At 40.0% G+C, this 19,943-nt stretch overlaps 1 protein-coding gene across 4 annotated transcripts in view; it reads left to right on the top strand.

The window, feature by feature from the left end:
• NCOA7 (nuclear receptor coactivator 7) overlaps positions 1-19,943 on the top strand; it is a 104,459-nt gene that overhangs the window by 8,140 nt on the left and 76,376 nt on the right. For all 4 annotated transcript variants that reach the window (XM_042448125.1, XM_042448116.1, XM_042448140.1 and 1 more), the window contains exon 2: positions 16,332-16,471. In XM_042448125.1, coding sequence (XP_042304059.1) covers positions 16,422-16,471 — 50 coding nt within the window. In that variant the 5' untranslated portion in view covers positions 16,332-16,421. The remainder of the gene's footprint in view (positions 1-16,331; positions 16,472-19,943) is intronic.

Raw genomic sequence — 19,943 nt, 5'->3', positions numbered from 1 at the left:
CTACTCCCCAGCCCTGCTGCATCCTATTTTGAAGAGAACAAAAAACAAAATAAAACAAAAGCAAAACTTTTAAAATAAAAATGTGTTCAGAGTGACAGTTTGGTAAAGCATGCACTGAGCAACATGGCTGTTATTTGTTGGCCAAACATAGCTTCCAGTATGGGCCAGCATCCTTTTAGGGACATTTGCAGGTCTCTGTGTTTAACGTTTTTGGCAAGGGATTCTATACTTCCATCTAGTACAATTCCCTCCCCAAGCCACTTACCTGTTTTTTGACTGGATGTCCATGGCCATTTGGTGGTCAGGAGAAGATGGGGGAGAGAATAAAGCACAGTTAAGTAGTCATCCATTTTCATTCCTGTAGTCCTCCTGCCCTCCACCAAAAAGGCATCCTCTTTGACTCAGACTCAGGGGTCCCCTTGATATCCAGGAGAATGACATAATCTTCAGACAGCTGCAAGAACTGAGCTGGTTGGCCACCTGGCTGTATGAAATCTATTTCCCCTCCCTGGCCACTGAATGGTTATGGACAGAGGGCAGACCAAACACTATAATCTCCCAAATGGATTAAGGAATATACTGTAATGTTGTTGTGTGCCTTCAAGTCCTTTCTGACTTATGGCGATCCTACGGTCAACCTGTCATGGGGTTTTCCTGGACACATTTCTTCAGAGGGGGTTTGCCATTGCCATCCTCTAAAGCTGAGATAGTGTGACTTGCCCAAGGTCACCCGGGCGTTTCTATGGCAGACCAGGGATTTGAACTCAGGTCCCCAGAGTCCAGCATGCAAACCAGTATACCACATTGGCTGTAAATATATAGTTTTAAATCTGGTGTTTATGAAGTATACGTAAATGTGTGATGACACAATAATCAAAACAACTTATAAACACTTTATAAACAACCAGGTATTACTCCACATGTAAATGATAGGTAGTGAAGTTTAATGATAGGAGAAATGAGGGGTAATGAAGTTTAATAATGATGTATAGTTTAGGTTATATTGATGCATAGTTTATATTTTATGAATTAGAGTACTGGCATATAGCTCATACCAAAAGAAAAATGCGAGGGGTATTTAGGGATGCAAAAGGAACAGACATTCTGAGGGAAATCTTTGTTTTAAAGAGGGAGACAAAGAGGGGTGTGTGTGTTGTAAATATGTGTGTTTGCAGATGTTTGTAGGTTTGTTTGTCGGGTTTATGTACAGTACTTTGATCTTCTTCTGCATTTATATGCATGTGTTAGAAACGTTAATAAAAATATTTAATAATTAAAAATGACCAGGAATTGGTGTCATGAAAAAGAATATGCAGTTCACAATATGGTGAACCTTGTCATTTTTGAAGTGTTTATTAGTTGTTTTGATTATTTTGTAGTCACAAATTTATGTATCCTTCATAAACAGTAGATTTTTAACTATATGTTTACAGTATATTCCTTAAACCATTCTGGAGGTTATAGTGTTTAGTCTCTCAAAGGGGTGAGTGCTGGGGTTTCCCCCTGTGTGTTGTACTTTTATGCAGGGAGGGCAGCCAGCCAGCAAACAGGTTGAATTTGTGAAACCACAGGACAAGACATAACTATGTCTGGCTGAACTTTACAGTCCACGTTTGCAGTACAGGATCTCAGTCTTGCTCTCCTTTCATTGTATTGTACTTTCTTCTGTTCCATCACACTATAAGCATGCTACCTGAATAGATAATAAGCTGAATGTTTTACATCATGTTGCATTGATTCCTGCACATGCTGGCTGGGAATGGAGAGCACCACATTGAGAGAAAGTGACATAAAAAGACAAATACAGGTTTAGGCCCAAGACATTATAGATTCATAATGTTATCAATAACCGGTGGAACCTGAAGAGAGAGAGAGAGAGAGAGAGAGAGAAAAGTAGTTTGGTGATCATTTGTATAGAAATAGCTTTTGAAGTGGGCTAGAGATAACTTTTTGGTCATTAGAATATGATATCTGTCATGACATCAGCTAGTTTTGTTATTAGTTTTGACCCAAAGTGCTGAAAGAAGATGGTAATTTGAATCAAAGGCAGTTGTAATGGTTAAACAGTAGACTAGCCTGGGTACAATATCAAACCCAGTTTTGATGTTAAGAGCCGCACTGAGCCTCATCTGTATATGCTCTGTCTCCTCTTCCCGGTATGACTGTGAGAAGGAGTTTGGAAGCTTTTACTTCCATTTTATAGTACAGTAATCACATTTTGATGCGATGTTTGAGTCTAGATTCACTATGGGTAATTTTAACTATATAGTTGTGTGTGTGTGTGTGTGTGTGTGCGTGTGCGTATAGTTAAATTATTTATACTTAATTATCTGTAATTATAAAGCCGGCTCTGTTTGACTATATGTAATTAAAATGCCACTCTTTTGTGTTTAGCTAAGATTCAAAACTGTTGTTACTGTAATTTAAAATAGCAGTGGGTAGCGTTAATCTCTTTGGACTGGAAAAGGAGAAGGGAGTTTTGAATCTGGGATTCATTTTTGTATAACCATTAATGTACAACCACAGGTACCCTACCTCAAGTTACTCCTGTACTGTCACTTAGACTGGCAGCAGCTCTCTGAGATACTGAGTAGAAAATCAAGGACTGAACTTTGGACTATGCACATGCGAAGCATGTATCCTATAGAGCTACAGGTACTTTAACATGTGCTGAACTATGGTTGATGTCATGTCAAGGAAATTAGTACTAGGGTGTTGAAGACAAACAACAGGGAAAAGAAGTGTAGTAAGGACTTCTGGTGAAGATGCATCCCTCATTTAACAAAGCTGAGGGACTGGGGTTGGTAATCCCAAGTTTTATTAAGAAATATGTGCATTTTGTCCCTGTGTACAGCCTTAATGTTTACAGTAGGAGTAGAGCTAAATGGCCATAGGACTGTTGGGGCTGAAATTCATTTTAGTGCTACTCAGCCTTGACTCAGTAAATGCCAATGTTTTGATGTTTTCAAGCAGTGACCTTTATTTTATAGTCATTGCCATTTTGCTTCTGTCCCACACATCATCTGTTATATTTTATATTTATATCTCAATTTTCAAAAACAATAGTACAGTTGCAAATTAGTCTCTTGTATATGTTTTTTTTCCTTCATTTCACAGACATTACTGTTGGGAATTGGGCCACATGAGAAACAGCAATGTAGAACTTGTTTGGCAAGTAGGTCTGGGGTAAAAGGATATTCTGTACCCTGTGCTGATCCCTTGCACATATTTAAAAGATAGAATGCAAGTTGCCTGTCTGTGTGCTGTGTTGAGGCTGTTACAATGGCCTTACTACAGGGGTTAGAAATCTTTGGTCCTCTGGATCTTTGCCTTGTCTACATTGACTAAATACCTCAAACTCCCCCTGGGCTCAGTGCATCCTGTTTATATAGCGCAGGCTCAAGACCCCAAATTGGGTCCAGATTATCTTCATGATGCTCAGACCCAGTTTGGGGTTTCCATCCCCTAACCTGCATTTACTTAACTCACCTTTCGCTGCAGGTTTTTTGGTTTCTTTGTGGCGATGGTGGTTACTGCCTTCACTCGTGTGGCCCCGAGCTGCCGGCCACCACTGTCATTACAGATATGTCGTTGGAAGGTCAGAATGAGGTATTCAGCATTGTTAGCATGTTTGGACCCCTTGTTCTGGCCTCAGAGTGATGTGGCGGGCAGCATGGACCGTGCAAGTGAAGGTACCGCAAAGCAGGTAAGGAGTGAATGCAGGGCCAGAATATTTCCTGGAGCATTCTGGAAGATGTAGGCCTCATTCCCACTGGGCATATAAAGCGACTTATATCGCTGCGAGTCTGGATTGGATCAAGTTTCCAAGTCGTATTCGAATCAAGTCCATTGTTCCCATTACAAAAGGGAGCAAATGGACTTGGGTTTTCTTGACCCATGTTCTCATTCCCATTGATGTTTCTCCGTTGTATTTTGACGCGAGTTTTTTTAATTCCCCATTCCCATTGCCTTTCTGGAACCATTTTTTAAAGCTGTCAATCAAGCGCTTAGGCGATTAGACGTCACAGTGGCGTCTAATCCCCCCTTCTTCTTCTTATACCCCCCTTCTTCTTCAAACCACTCCAATATGCAGCAGCCAGCCACTCCTTTTCCATCTCAAAAAAGGAAACAAGGCTGGATGCAGGAGACACATTCAGGGTTTGGTGCTTTTTCTCTCTTTTTTCCCTTTCCACTCACAAAAAGTTTTCGCCAGCCTCCCTTTCTCCACATCCCTTCTCCTCTTTCCTTTCTTTCCCCCTCCCTCTCCAAAAAACCTAGTTTAACTTGTTTCTTTTTTAAATAAAGTTTTACACACTCGAATGTTATTATTATTATTTATTATTATTATTATTTGCAAAGAGGGAGAGAGAAGGATGGCTCTGTGGGGAATTTGAAGAGAAAAAAGTTGAGGGGTTGGATGGATACATAAAGAGAGAGGGAGTTGTATTTCTTAGCGTTCCTCCCTTTAATTTTTTTGGGGGGTGCTTAGGCAGCCTAAGGCCCTTTTATTGCAGTTGGGAGGCTCGGGGTTTTCCAAGGAAGAAAGAGGACAGAGGCGCCCACTTGCAACCCAGTGGGGCACCTCGCGAGCAAGAACCTCAGGTCCAGGATTCCTGCCTCAGGAGGATTTGGGGGAAGGCATTTCCTTCCCAGTAAGCCCCGACAAAGCTGAGCAGAGCCTGACTGAGGAGGCTCTTGGCCTCCATAGGTCTCCCCATGAGCAGGGGGACCCTTCTTCTTCAAACCACCCCAATATGCAGCAGCCATCCACCCCTTTTCTGTCTCAAAAAAGGAAACAAGGCTGGATGCAGGTGACACATTCAGGGTTTTGGGCTTTCTCTCTCTCTTTTTCCAAACAAAGCTGGTGACACTCCCAGGACAGCCCCTTGAACATTGCTCCTCCCCCGATTTGGATACCCTTGTCGTTCCCGTTACTTAGCCGCAGATCCGACATGGCGGCTGCAAAAAAACCCTCTAGAAAAGTGGTGTCAGGATAACCCAGGTTATCCATCACTGATTTGGCTTTTAGCTAGAGAAATCAATCAAAGTTGGAATGAATGCGGATTCAAATGGGAACGATTTTCCTTAAACAAGGATCGAATGTGAGTTCAAATGGGAACAATGTTCCTATAATCCGATTCTTGATTTGATTTATAGCCTAGTGGGAATGGGGCCATAGACTAGCCCTTGGACTTCAGCTGCCATATACCCCAGCCTACATGACCAATAGTAAGTGGTTATGGGAATTTACCTCTCTATATAAGCCTACCCAGGTTTTAAGATCTTTGTGGGAGACTTTTCTCAGTGCTGCCATCATCACAAATATATTGGTGAGGATGCAGGAGAGAGCCTTCTTGGTGGCTGCTCCCAGGTTGCATAATTTCCCTTCCTTGGTTTGGTTGGCTTACCTTTCTGCTGGCAAGGAAAACCTTTTTTAAAAAAATCAGGCAGGCTTTTGGAACATAATTCATGTGGCAGAAGGGGCTTTTAATGGGCTGTTCTTTTATTAAGTTTTATTGGGGCTTGACAGATCACTCCGAAAGGGCGGGCTGGAGGCACTTGTTTTTGCTTCTGAGGGATGCTGCAGAAGCCAAACCGCACGGCTTCCCTCTGCACCAAAAGGAAACCGCTAAAAGCAGGTTCTCTTTGGTGCGTGTGGCAGACGCCATGAGTGTGCCATTGCTGCACTGTCACACGTCAATGACACAAGTGCAGCGCCACGATGTGCGGATGCGGTGCTGCGCTTGCGTCATGATGGCAGCCCCATGTGCTGTTACGTGCTAGGGTTCAGGAGTGGGCAGATGCCCTGCAGTCTTGAGTCCTAAAATTAGCCCTAGGGTGCCACAAAGCGCCCATTTGTACCAGGCCATTATTATGTTTTAGTGTTGCTTTATTGTTTTTTAACTTTTGCATTAATAGGTTTTTTTTAGCTGCACTATACCTTGTTTTTAATTGGATGTAAGGCACCTTTGGTCCTGTGCAAGGACAAAGGTTAGATATAATAAGGCAGTCAATGAAATAATAAATGTAATTTAGTTCCCAGCATCCAGAGGCCCAAATATTCCACCCACACTAGTTATCAGAGAAATTCCTGCCTTTATGTGCAGTTCGCCCATAGCAATTAGATCTGCTTGATGACAAGTGTCAGTAATACGGAGAGGCTGTGCATCGTTGGTAATTCTCTGAGGTTAGCACTCACTATTACACCTGCAGCAAAGAGCAATTGTGTCACAGAAAGTCTTCCAAATGGATTGTACGTGGTGCATGTGATGCATACGCTGTCCCTAAGTCCTTGGCTTGTACTTCTCTCACTTTTTCCTGGCATAGCCTGCTAAAAGATTGGGCCAAACTGGATTTTTGCCAAAAAAAACCCCTGCATTACAACAGTACAAAGACGAGTGAGAGCAAGTTGTATCTGTCCTTTACAGTCATTTCCTTCCTGAACAGAATGAGCCGATAAGAACACTCTCCTTCTTGGGACCTAAATAGTTACAAAATATTCCCTGCATGCATTTGTGTTTAGAGTAACCTGACTCTAGCATAGGCCCTAACAACTTCTGTTGTGTAGTGTTGCAGGCGTTTTAGTACATTAGTACCATGGGGGCTTTAACTACCGGGCGGGGGGGAGGCAGTTCTTCATTTGTATAGTTGCCTCCATTTTAGGAGTCAACACTAACCATTGTGGGATTTGAAAGTGCACATTCTCTTTGTGTGAAAGTGCACATTCAGAAATCTGCCTTTTTTGTGTGTTTTTCAGCTTTTTGAGTGTGCGCATCACAAGGAGGAATTAGTCTTGTAAGAAGACATGGTGACATGGGTGTAACAGGCAGTGGCAAAGTGAGGGCACTGGTTCCATAAGAATTCTTTTTTACAGATAAATTTTCCTTCAGTTCCCATATTTCCAGCATTCAAGAGAGTGAGTGGTTGAAAATTGTTCACGCTTAAAACTCTTTATTTGCTGTATTCACATCCTCTTTGTAATTTTGCCTGACCCTTTGGTTTGGATGCGTAAACTGTATTTCTAAGTGCTCTACTGTGTGCTCTACTGAGGTTTCTTGCAGTGCTAGAAATTTGTGGACTAAAGGAAATTTCACAGAGGTGCAGAATCCTTATTTGGAAGGGGCAATGCATTCTCCTCCCCCATAGCTATAATCCTGATATTGACCCAATAAACTTATTTATTAGAACATTTTAATGCTGCTGTTTGGTCATCACGCAAAACACAAAGAGAAAGGATAAAATGAGTTTAAAATACAGTTCGAAAAAGAACATCACAGCAGTAGGGAAAACAAAAATGTTTTGTATATTAAAAACAAAAGTTGGAAGTTTTATTTCTTTAACGGAATATTTGAGGTTTAAGAGGGATGGACTCCATTAAGGCTCCCTAGAGAAGGGTTCCAGAATTTGGGTGCTGCAGGAGAAAAGGCCCCTCCCTGTCTTCTGTGATTCTATGTCTTGTGTCCAACCAAGCATATGGTACCTTTGAAGGTGGTGGGTCATTCAGATCAAAGTCAGTTGAATCTGAATCATATGGCAGAATATGATCCTTTATGCATACTGGTCCCATGTAATTTAAGATTTTATAGATAAGAACTAACAAGAGATCAGTCTGCCTGCTCCATTTTGCATCTAAAGAAATTTCTGGATGCTTATCAAAGGCGGCCCTATGTAGACTGCATTGCAGTAATCAAATGTGAATATGACTAAAGCGTGTCTGATAGTGACCAGACATATTTTATCTTGGAATGGATCATAGAATCATAGAGTTGGAAGAGACCTCAAGGGCCATCCAGTGAATAGTTGCTGCACAGGTACACCAGTCAAAATGGAAAGAGATACAAATTGATGAGTTAATAGATGCTTACTGTACAGTATTTATTCATTGTAATTTTGCCACACATAAATGAAGGTGTGCTTCTTGGTAGTGTTTCAGTTTATTCATGGCAACCAAATATAGGTTATAGTCATCAGATTACAAAATTAATTAATTATCTTGGTAGTGACCATTGGCCATTGCACATTCTTGTAGTTTAACCTTACTAGTTACACATGACACTTTGCTGTTTAGCTATCTTTGGAATGGAGCCAGAGTGATTAGGTTTAAAATGCAGGGATCTTGCAGCTGCTTGCTTGATGCTTCATTACTGGGGCCAGTTTGTAAAGTGGTTTGTGTAGTTGTAATGAATCATACTAATGGCTTGAGTGCCTGAAGGCTGAAGTACTAGCTAATGCACTAATGCCACTCAGAGTTCCTTTGTTTCATTCCTTTCTGTAGCTATTAATTTCAGGAGTGCAGTGATTAGAGTGAGCCTGATTATTCTAGGTTTTTTTTAAACTTGAAGTTGCTTAATATCTTGCAGTCTCCTCCCTGAAGTCTATAAGAAAATATTTTCAACCATTTTTCTGAAACTAAACTTCTCAGAATCTAAGGCTGCTGCCACACTGTAGAATTAATATAATTTGATACCGCTTTAACTACCATGACTCCATCCCATGGAATCCTGGGATTTCTAATTTGTTGTGGCACCAGAGTTCTCTGATAGAGAAGGCTAAATATCTCACAAAACTACAAATCTCAGACTCTGATAGCATTAAACCATGGCAGTTAATGTGGTGTCAGACTGCATTAATTCTGCAGTGTGGCACTAGCCATAGACAGTGTTTGCCAATCTGCTGCTGTCCATATAGGTTGGACTACAGTTCTCATCATCCCCACCCAGCAAGACCAGTATTGTTACATCTGTAGTATAACATGTATGTAAGGCACCATGCTGAGGGAAGCTGATGTAAGAATTAAAATATGCCTCGTTTCCAAAAGGTTTAACTATTTTCTTTATGGGATAGGTGACCTTGTGAGTTACTGGAGGAAGATGTTTGGAATATGCCAAAGCCTATGGCTTACTATGCTTACTCTGACAATGATAGCATAGTGACTATAATAAAGGAAGATAGGAAATCAAACGGAGTTTATTTGACTTGTCAATAATTTTTCCTACTGTGAGAAACAAGGGGTGCATCTACACTGTAGAAGTAATTCAATTTGATGCCACTTTAACTGTTATGGCTCCATCCCACAGAATTCTGGGACTTGTAGTTTTGTGAGGCATGAGCACAATGGCAGAGAAAGCTAAAGGCCTTGTAAGACTACAAATCCCAAGTTTCCATAGGATGGAGCTACAGTACTTGAGGTGGTGTCACACTGCATTATTTCTACACTGTAGATGTGCCCAAGGTTAGTTGGGAGACGTACCTCTTGTGAAATTCAGTTTTACCTTGATTAACATGGAATGTAACCAAGTCCTTGTTTACACGATGAAGAAAGAGGTGACTGACTGGAGGCAACCTCACCCCCCCCCATGAGAAATTTCAAGTATTTCAGTTGCATCTATTTGCTGTAAAGGGGACAAGCTTATTTTTTTTTCTCAAGGTCTGCTCTTCATTCTGTATAAACCTTTTCAGTTTATGGACTGGAACAATAGTACATGTTAATGGGAAAAGGCAGTTGTGAAGGCAGCTGTGCTTATAAGACAGCTGATAAATGTTTTTACAACTGAACACTGTTGTGTAAGAGTATGTGGAGCGACTCTTCCTGCAAGCACTGTCAACTCATTTCTTAATTTACTATTCTGCAGTAACCAAAGAAATGAGGGCTGTTGTAGTTCATTTAGAGTCTCCTAAATGAATATATTACTTGCCAGCTTGACTTGTAGTGGTATTTACGTGGACTATGGAATTGTATTCAAATGGCAGTTTGCTTGAAATGCTCTATCCCTTTGGTGAGACTCCTTTTCTGCCTCAGGAAATGCACTCATCTTTTTGCCTGTGTGGATGGAAGATTGCCCTCTCCTCACCTTAAGAAAAGTAGTATTTATGATGCATATGAGAACCAGTGTAGTGTAGTAGTTTGAGCATTGGATTGCAAGTCAGGGCTTGGCCATGAAAACTCACTGGGAGATTTTGAGCGAGCTACATTCTCTCAGCTCAGAGGAGGGCAAAAGCAAACCCCCTCGGAACAGATCTTGCTGAGAAAACCCTGATATTATGTTTATGACAACCTTAGGGTTGCCATAAACTATGAAACAACTTGAAAGCACACAAGACCAATGAAATCCATAGATTCAGTGTGCTGTGCATTTACAAAATTACTACTGAAACAGGGCTGGGGATGGTGTAACCCTCCAGATGTTATTGATCTGCAGATTGTATGACCACTGACCATTGTCAGTTTTGACTAGGGCTGATAGAAGTTGCAGTCCAACAAGGCTTCGAGGTCACACATTTCTTGCCATAGACCTAAACCATGGTTTTTCAGATTTTGCTGACTTAAGACCCTAGAGATTGTTTGCCTACAACTCTTATCATCTTTGTCCATTCAGCATGCTGGATAGGAACAATGAGACTTGTAATCTAACAACATCTAGGCACCCCATGCTGGAATTTCTGGCTTAGATGTTTTAGGAATAAACTGTGGTGAGTGTTGAGCTCACAGTCTGAACACTTCTGCCTGGTACACATGGGCGGGAAGCAGCGTACTGGTGCCGATTTTAGGGTGTGGGAACGTGCAGCAACCGCATGCTCCCAAACCCTAGCATGTAACAGCGGCACCATCTTTATGCAGCGCCATCCACACGGTGCACGCATCGATGACATTGTGCATGCACAGCATCCAAACGGGGCGGTGCACGCGTGACATCACTGTTACGCCCCAGGACGCTAATGGCACCTTGGCAGAGTCGCCGGAAGGAGCTACATTTTGCAACTCCTTTTTGGGTCGGATTGTTGCTGCGTCCGTGTGGTTGCTGTGGCAGTGATCTGGGGCAGAAAGGGGTGGAGTCTCACCACCCGTTCCTGCCCATCTGTACCAGGCCTTTCTTTCCTTCTTCTTTGTGTATGAAAGACCAGCAAAATCTTCCAGACAAATCAGTTTCATACTTCCTAAAAATCTAAACATTTATGGTTTGTTCCAGCTGCTTTCAGTTAAAACAAATTAGGTTCAAAAAATAGAAAAGAAGCAATTTTACCATTCTGTTGTTGCTTAGCCACTGTAATTGTACATATGTGATGAACCTGGAAATAACCAATGCATGTTAAATGAGCTTGAGAATGCACTCATGGAGCAGAAGGAAAATAGTCTGTCCAGATCTCAGCTCAGTGAACCCACTGAAAATGCAAAATTAATTTTTATGTAGCAATCCTGAATTTTCTCAAGTAGCATATACAGTATTTAGCATTTTGGTTTGTTCTTCATGCTGTGCTTTAGTACACTGTGCACAGTGTGTTGGAGTTAAAGTTGCCATGGAAACCTTAACTTTTGCTTTATAATGTTGATAATCTGTGTGGGGTTTAACTGCCTTCCATTCTTTCTCTTTTTCTTTAAAAATAAGCATTCTCTAGGCATTACTGAGTTGCCATAGTAGTAGTTTCCAGGTTCTCTTCTTCGTCTTTTTGGCATACTCAATTCATTGCACCACATGAAGGTACTTCTATGATATTTTATTCCTGATAGCTATAACTGTTTTTGGCAAATGTTTTTAAAATTAGCTTGCAAGTACGGGTTGAGTCTCCTAGAATTATAAAATCCAAAATACTCCAGAAACCAAAACTATTTTCATGGATGGCTAAGATAGTGACACATTTGTTTTCTGATGATTCTGTGTTCACAAGCCTCGTTTCATGCACAAAATTATTTAAAATATTGCATAAAATTCCCTTCAGGCTTTGGGTAAAAGGTGCAGCAGCTGCAGTGTCCCTCCGGAGTTAAAACGGGCGCCAGCAGACCACTATTTTTGGGCAGTCTGTACCAGGCCTAAGCCTTGCAAACATTTTCCAAGGATGCTTTTTTTTTTACCAGCCTTATGGTCTCCATTTTGGTGTTTGCTTTTTGTAACATCCTGGGGATAGCTGGTGAGGCAGGCTTTTTTACTTTCCCCTTTTTTCTGTTTTGCTCCTTGTGCTTAGTCAGTAACAGATTCTAGGGACAGCTGCTGTTTACTTGCCTGTTGTAAGTAGGGGCACACAGGCCTCATACAGACAGGCCAAAATAAAGCTGCTTTGGGTCACTTTGGAGGTATGTTGTTTAAATGATGCATGCGTCATAAGAGTCCAGAAGCTGCGCCAAAGCCACGCTCCAGTCCAAAATATAAAAAGTAATTAAAATCTAAAAAAAGAAAAACCAGTTTAATTTTTTATTTTTATAGAAAATCCAGCACATTATACAACGGACTATCCCACCTGAACAATCAGTTTTCAAAAATGTTGAAACTTGTTGAAAAAACTGTCTATGGAATGAGAGTAGGTAGGATGCCAGTCTAACTTCTCTGAAAGCCTAGGGGCAGCCACTGAGAAGGCCCTCTTCTGTGTTCCTACCAGATGTGCCTGTGGGGGTGGTGGGACAGAGAGAAAGACCTCTACAGAAGATTTCAAAGTACAAGCTGATTTGTCGTCCAAATATGAAATAAAACCTCTGAAAGGGAGACCAAAGTACAAGCATATAGTCATCCAAATACGAAATAAAACCTCTGAAAGGGACCCAACCTACCTGCGATTAAGCCCTCTTGAGATCAGTGAGACTTGTAAGAAGATACATATAGGGTTGTTCTGCCACTGTACTGAAAAGAAACATACAGACATCTACATTTCTATACTCTCTTTTTGGTGGATATATTTTTTATTAAATTGTATGTTATAGCATCATCTGTAACAACCATTCCCCAAAGATACAGAGTAACATTAAAGTTTAAATCACATTAAATGTCAAAAGTGTTTCCTTAGTCATCCAAAGGGACCTGAACCACTTATCTAATTATCCGTTTATTAAGAATATTGAGTTAAAGTCTGATTTTCTGTTTAAACGAATTAACAAAGGCGATAAACTTGTGTGTCTTGCGGCTGAACACTATAAATGTAACAAAAAAAATTCATGAGTTATATTTATTATGGTGCAAACTATGACTGTTTAGTGTAACAACAAAATAGCAAAAACAGTTGCTTCCATGTTATGCTCTTCTAGGAAGAATCTTCCTAGTCATTGCCAGCACTTGCTTCTGGGAAGGTCTAGGTATTCATGTAAATAATTTTGCTTTAGTGTGTATAGAGAGAAATCCTCTCTATACACTATACTATTAATTTTACAGTGGCACCACTAAGTTGCTGATTTTGTAATATAAACAGACAGCATATCTTATGTAGTTTAAGAGTTCAGAGACATAGCTGACCTAGTCTGGAAGAGTTTAAGAGATTAATGCAATTGTAATAAGTTGCTTTCTCTTCAAATACAGTTGTGTCTTATAATTTTCTCTGAGTTCACTTTTTGAAAAAAAGAGGGTCAATGTGTCTTTAAAACAAAATAAAGTCTTTTGAGTTTTAATTTTAAAAAAATCCTGACAAGAGGCATACTTTACTGTTCAAAGATTTAAGAGAAAAGGTATATGCAGAAGATGGTGGCTGAGAGCCCAGCACACTTCTTGCCCTTTGTAGACTGATATTGCTCCTGAAGCCTCTGAGGCTCCCATGACCAAGCAACAAATTGGTGGAAGGAGCTCTAGTCTGGAGGAGGCCCAAATATTCAATCATATGTCACAGAGTGTTTACATTTATATAATTATGGATAACAAACATCTTTTCCCCCTTAAAACTTTTTAGTGATATTCCTGTATTTTAATGTTGTGCCCACTCATTAAGCTGGCAGCTCCTCTTGAGTTTCCAGGCTCATTTGTGGTTACTCCATTCTGCCTGAAGAATGAATGGAATCAACTGTGTCTTCCTCAGATTTCTACTAGCTGTATGGCATTTCTGTGGCCCATTCATTCTTAGAGAACTGTAGTGTTGTTCCTAAATTGATTATAGATAATTAGATGGATTTCCTAGCTTGGAATTGATGTCATGGTTAAATCTGGTCAGACAAACAACAATGGACTGTACATCTCCTTGCATTTCGACACAGACTGCTACTTAATTTGCAGAAATGAAATTTAAGCGGTTAAAGTACACCAATAAAAGCATTTGTGCTATATTTCTTTCCACAGTTGTCAATGCCCACAATTTTCACACCATGGTTCTTAAAAGCTATATTGTATTTTGGAAGCTGCTCAGGGGCTTCTTGTTAACATGGATCAGAAGACACCAGAAAGTTTGCTCCACCATGAATGATCTTCATCTGTTATGCTGATGACCAAGAATTTAGTCAAAATTAGGGAAAATTACTTTTGGATTACAGCTCCCATAACCTTCCATGAAAATGGATAACATCCATGCCTGTGGTGGATTCTGGCTGTTATAGTCCAAAGAGTAACTTTTTCTGAACTTTGGATTTATTTTTGGCCAGGAGTTGGCAGAAGATAGATTGGAATCTGTGGGTAGATCTCTATTTTATTGTAGGCCAGCAAGAGTTTCTGACATACTCAACTATTTAAGAATAGTAACCACTAAAATATTTCCCACCTAAATTCTATTTCTGTGGGTAGATGAAGAATGGTTTTCTTCATTGCAGCCTTTTCTAAGATAGGACTCTCCAGATGTATTAGGTGTCTCTAGGTATTTGGAACTTCAGCTCTGAGAATCCCTAAGCATTGATCCTACTGATTGGGACTTCTTTTTAACAACTGGAGGACAGAATTTGAGAACTACTGTTTTAGATTACACCTCCCAGTATCCAGGCCACTATGCGGGTTGGGTATAACAGGAGTTGTAGCCTAGCATATTAGGAGGAGCACTGTGTAAGGGAGAAGGACAAGTCTGACCATAAGTTAGTATTGAATAATATTGTATCCTAGAAATAGGTCTGCAATCCTTTTGAGCAAGCAAATATTCTATGGTTACTCTGGAATCCATACTTTTTACTCAAGTAAAGTGAGAGTGATTTCTCCTGAAGGCAAAAAGTTTGAAAACCAGTGCTCTGTGCCTTAGCATATCTTTCTTTAAAAAAAACCCAACAACAACAGATGTCAATTTTAGCCTGTTTAGAAAAACTTGTATGGAAACCTTGTAACAAATAATAATGACACCTGTTAGGGGATTTATAAATATAATTATGGACCACATAATGCAGGAGAATCTCCCAGGCAGGTTGTGGCAACATCCAACTATTAAGAAGGAACTGGGGAATCTGTAATTATCTGAGACACAATATTTCTTTCTGATATTGTAAACACTGATCAGAACAACTGCAAGCAATGTGTAACTCATTGGCAGAAGCTTTCAGGCACAGATGTCTGAAGACATTTTGCTGCTGAGGCAAAGGACCAGATGGCACCATTCTCTGGAAGCCAACTGGACGGGCAATAGAACCTTGCTTCAGTACTGACAATGATGTAGGATTCCCCACCATACCTTAACTCTAGTTTAGAAGGAGCAGGACAGACTGTGTTGAACATAAAATATTGTCTACTAAAAGGGGTAATGGCCAGAGAGGAACAAGTAGAAACAAGCTGGTTGACTGGCACATTACCTTCAAGCATCTGTACCTTAGGTGGTTGCATTACTCTGGTTAATAGTAGCACTAGTCCTGATTCAGTTTTAGATCAGTTGTGTCTTTCCATCCTTGGGTAATTTGTTATTCCTTCAGAGATCAGATCATTAAAAGAGAGGAAGCTGTGAAAGAGAAAAGGCATCTTATATATTGTTTCCTCTATTTCAAATGTCTACAGAAACCTTGTAACAAATAATGACAGTGTATGTTGTCTGTTCTTTCTAAGAGGATGTGCCAGAATCAAGTGGAGGATGTATTTGTCTGCTGATACTATCTAGACAGAAACGGGTTTCATTTCTTCTATTTAGCACTATGATGACTAATCTGTCTTTCCTTCCAGAGAGACATGTATCAAGAAGCGAAGCAGCAGCAGCTTTCTTTCTTTCTCTGAATAAACCACTTGCATTTTATAATAGGTTTGCGTTAGGGTTGCCGTAAGTTGGAAACAACTTGAGGGCACACAACACCAAGCTTAGTTTTTCCCATATTTTGAAACCTTTCCCTAATGTTGGGAAAATAAGTTGTTGGAATTACAACTCCCAGAACTGCCCATTCTGGTCATTGGCCATGGGGTAGCTGCCCTTTAACTTCAGCATGTTTGATTCCATATTTTCCATTATATTTGTGTGTGTGTGTGTAAAAATCCCAAGAGGAACCCCATGTTTACTTTTCTAAGAAACTAAGACTTCCCCTCCAGAGAACTGAGCTGTGACCATTTTTTTGTTTTTGGTTACAATAAGCTCCTTGTGACTTGCTTTGACTGGTTAAAATATGCTTGTTGTGGGGATTGGTGGCTTTAACTTTTATAAATAAGGTTGGCTGTTGTTGACGCTTTTATTAACGGACTTCTTTTTCCTCTTCACAGGGACACATGTAGGGACCATTTGTGGACATGAAGCAGTAACTGAAGGCAGGAAATCTCAGTTACTTCACCTTCCACTTTTCACAGTTTACTATGGAGACCAAAGAAGAGAAAAAAGAGAGAAGGCAAGGTTACTTTGCCCGGTAAGCACATGCTGTCCTTCAATTGATTAGAAATGTAATTGTGCATCCCTCTGCCCTAGCTCTTTGTGTTATAACAATTTAATCTAGGTCACAAAAGGACTCACAGTGTGGGTTCAAGACTGCCCATTTCTACTTGCTGAGAGTGTTACAATTTGTTTTCTTCTTCTGATTGTATCCTGAGTTTTCATCTTATCTCTCAATGATATAGTGGTGGGGATGGGGGTAGGTCTGGCTTTCTTAGTAGATCTTTCAATGATTTCACAGTAATAATAATAATAATAGATTTTATTTTTATCCCGCTTTTCCGCAATGATCAAAGCAGCTTACAGATTAAAATTCAACATAAAAATAAATACATATCAGTAAATTGTTAGATGTTTGGAGCAACACTAGCAGCAACAATTTCTTTTACATCCCATCCTGCCCTAAATGATCTTGCTGAAATGAAGAAAGCTAGTATAACCAGGTGTGGTTTAGAGTGTGGAAGGTTTGTCAGCCGTACAATTTTGTTAGTTTTAATAAATTCCTGGAGTGAGTATTTCTAATAATAATAATAAGTTTTATTTATAGACAGCTATTCCGCTTTGATCATAGCGGTGTACAAGTAAAAAAATGACAAATACAAAGTACAATCAAAATATTTTTTAAAAAAATAATTGATATTAATTTAAAAAGAATGTTGTCTTCCAGGCGAGGCCTGTTGTTGCTGGCCTGGCCTTCTCCCCCTTCAAGATGGTGGTCAGGAGGAGGGCTCTTTGTGTTCTAGGCCTGTCCTCTCTCCCCCTTCAAGATGGTGGTCAGGAGGAGGGCTCTTTGTCTTCAGGCCAGGCCTCTCTCCCCCTCAAGATGGTGGTTGGAGGAGGGCTCTTTCTAAGTGGTGTGTCTTCAATCCCAGATTATGTTTGGTGTATCTGGTGGTTCTAGTAAAAGGCAAATAGTTGCCATAGGTCTCTACCCTTAGTTGCAGATTGCTCTGAATCTATTTTGTTTTATTAGCAGCATCTGTTGGATCCTAACTTTAGAGTCCTTGTTTCTCATTATCCCTAATGGAAACAAAGTATAGTGAGTAGATAGGTTACACTTCATGCTGTAAGCAGTAAATATCTTACAGAATAAAGAAATGAAAGAACTGCTTTCTTTCTTTTTCTTTATTCTGCAAGATTTTTGTTGTCTGCTTTCCCCCATCATGTGCATTTCTCTCACCTCCCTTTTGGAGTAACACTGGAGTAAGTTTTGATTTTGTAAGCACAATGGCTGCATACTGTAAATATATTTTTATCAGCCAGTTGATCTTTGTTTTACTTTCAGCTGAAACCCATTGTGTAGGTTATCGTGGAGTGACTGATCAGTTGTAGAAAAGCTTGCGGGCCTTGTACTGGGGACCTTGTAGCCTGAGGCTGTGAACGGGTTTGGTGAGCTATTTTGGACTGTGTCCTCACAGAATCTTAGGGTTAAAAGAGATCTTAAAGTCATCTAACCTAATTTATTGCCTGATAGGAAAAATCCCATGCTTGGGCATTTGCAGCTGATTGACATCTGGTCTCTACAAAAAAGCCTCTATTGAGGGAGAGCCTACTATTACCCTAAATTGTGGTTAGCAATATATAGCCTTCTAGATGTTGTTAAATTGGCACATCCCGGGATTATTTACCATAAACTAGAGCTGCTGGAAGCGGCTGAACAATAACATCTGGAAAGCTGCACAGTTGCCCACCTTGGCTCTAACTTCTAGCTTCTGTTCCTGAACACTAATTACCATCAAGAAATCTTTCCCAATTTTATGATAAACTAGAAAATTTGGCAGAAATAAAACAAAATAGAGACAAATGCAAGTTTAAAGATGACACAAAACTGGGAGACGTAATTAGCACATTGGAATATAGGAATACAATTCAAAGGGACCTAGATAAACTAGAAAATTAGACAGAATTTAATACAATGAAATTCAGTAGTGAAAAATGCATAACTCTACATCTAGCCCACAAAAACCAAATGCACAGCTATAGGATGGTGTGAGGTGGGTACATGGCTCAGCAGTACTACATGCAAAAAGGACCTTGCAATTATTGTTGATCATAAGTTGAATGTGAGTCAGCAGTGTGATGTTGCAGCAAAGAAGGCAAATGTTATTTTAACCTGCATTAATAGAAACATAGTTTTCAAGTCAAGGGAAGTTATAGTCCTACTATATTCTGAGCTGGTCAAACCTCATCTGGAGCACTGTGTTCAGTTCTGAGCACCTCATTTTAAGAAGGATATAGAGAAGTTGGAGCAGATTCAGAGAAGGACACTGAAAATGATAAGAGATACAGAGAGAAAAACATATGAAAAAAGGTTCAAGGAGCTGACCATATTCAGTTGGATTAAGAGAAGACTGAGGGGTGACATAATTGGACTCTTTAAATACCTCAAGGGCTGTCACAGAGGAGGGTGCAGGCCTGTTTTCTGCTGCCCCAGAGGGTAGGAACAGGTCTAGTGAGTTGAAGTTATAGGAAGGTAGATTTTGATTGAACATTAGAAGGAACTTATTGGCAATAAGGACAGTTTGGTAATGGGATCCATTGCCTAGAGTGATAGTGCGGTTTCCTCCTCTGGACATCTTCAGAAAGAGGCTGGACAGCTACCTGCTGGGGATGCTTTAATTGGAGGCCCTGCACTGAGCAGCAGATTGTAATTAATGGCCCATCAGGCCCCTTCCAACTCTATGGTTCAATGATTCGCTTTACAGTACAGTGGACTCTTCCCATTCATAGGGGTTTAGTTCTCACGGATGGTCATGGCCCATATTATTCAATGGAAGATGACATGCACGCATCAGTGTCAACATGTCCATGTGCACGTACTGCCATGGAATATTATGGAACGTGGTGAGCAGGGGACACTTCCATTTTCAGGTTGCTAGCCTGCTGATGTGGTGTGCCCACTGAATTTGCATGACACACATGATATAATAAAACTTGTAAATTGGATATATATATGAAAATGCATGCGTAGTAGAATACCAAAATGATATGTTTAAAAACAACATTCAAAATAAATAACTTTAAGAAATACCAACAACCAATTCAAAAATACTGCAGTTATAATGACATTCCATTACTCAAAATAAAGTTGACCTTCCATATCCATAAATTTTTGAATCACATATTCATGGTTTGAAAATATTTAAAAAAAAATAAAATTAAAAAGCTAACCTTGATTTTATCATTTTATATAAGAGATACCATCTTATTAAGCTATTGTATTTTATGGGACTTTACCATCCACAGATTTTGATATTCATGAAGAGGTCTTGGAACCAAACCCCAGCGGATACCAAGAGCCCAATATAATTCAAAATGACCTTAAAGAGAAAGTTCGTTAAAAAAAAAAGGACAAGATTCTTAATCTTAATATGTTATTCCCAAGCTTTGGATCTAGTCTTTGACAGTAAAGAATAAGCAGCCATTCATGTATTTGAAGAGTGCTATCA

The sequence above is a fragment of the Sceloporus undulatus genome, chromosome 1, assembly GCF_019175285.1.
Source record: "Sceloporus undulatus isolate JIND9_A2432 ecotype Alabama chromosome 1, SceUnd_v1.1, whole genome shotgun sequence".
Lineage (NCBI taxonomy): Eukaryota > Metazoa > Chordata > Lepidosauria > Squamata > Phrynosomatidae > Sceloporus > Sceloporus undulatus.
Note: the sequence above shows the minus strand (reverse complement) of the source record. Positions and strands in the feature narration are given on the sequence as shown.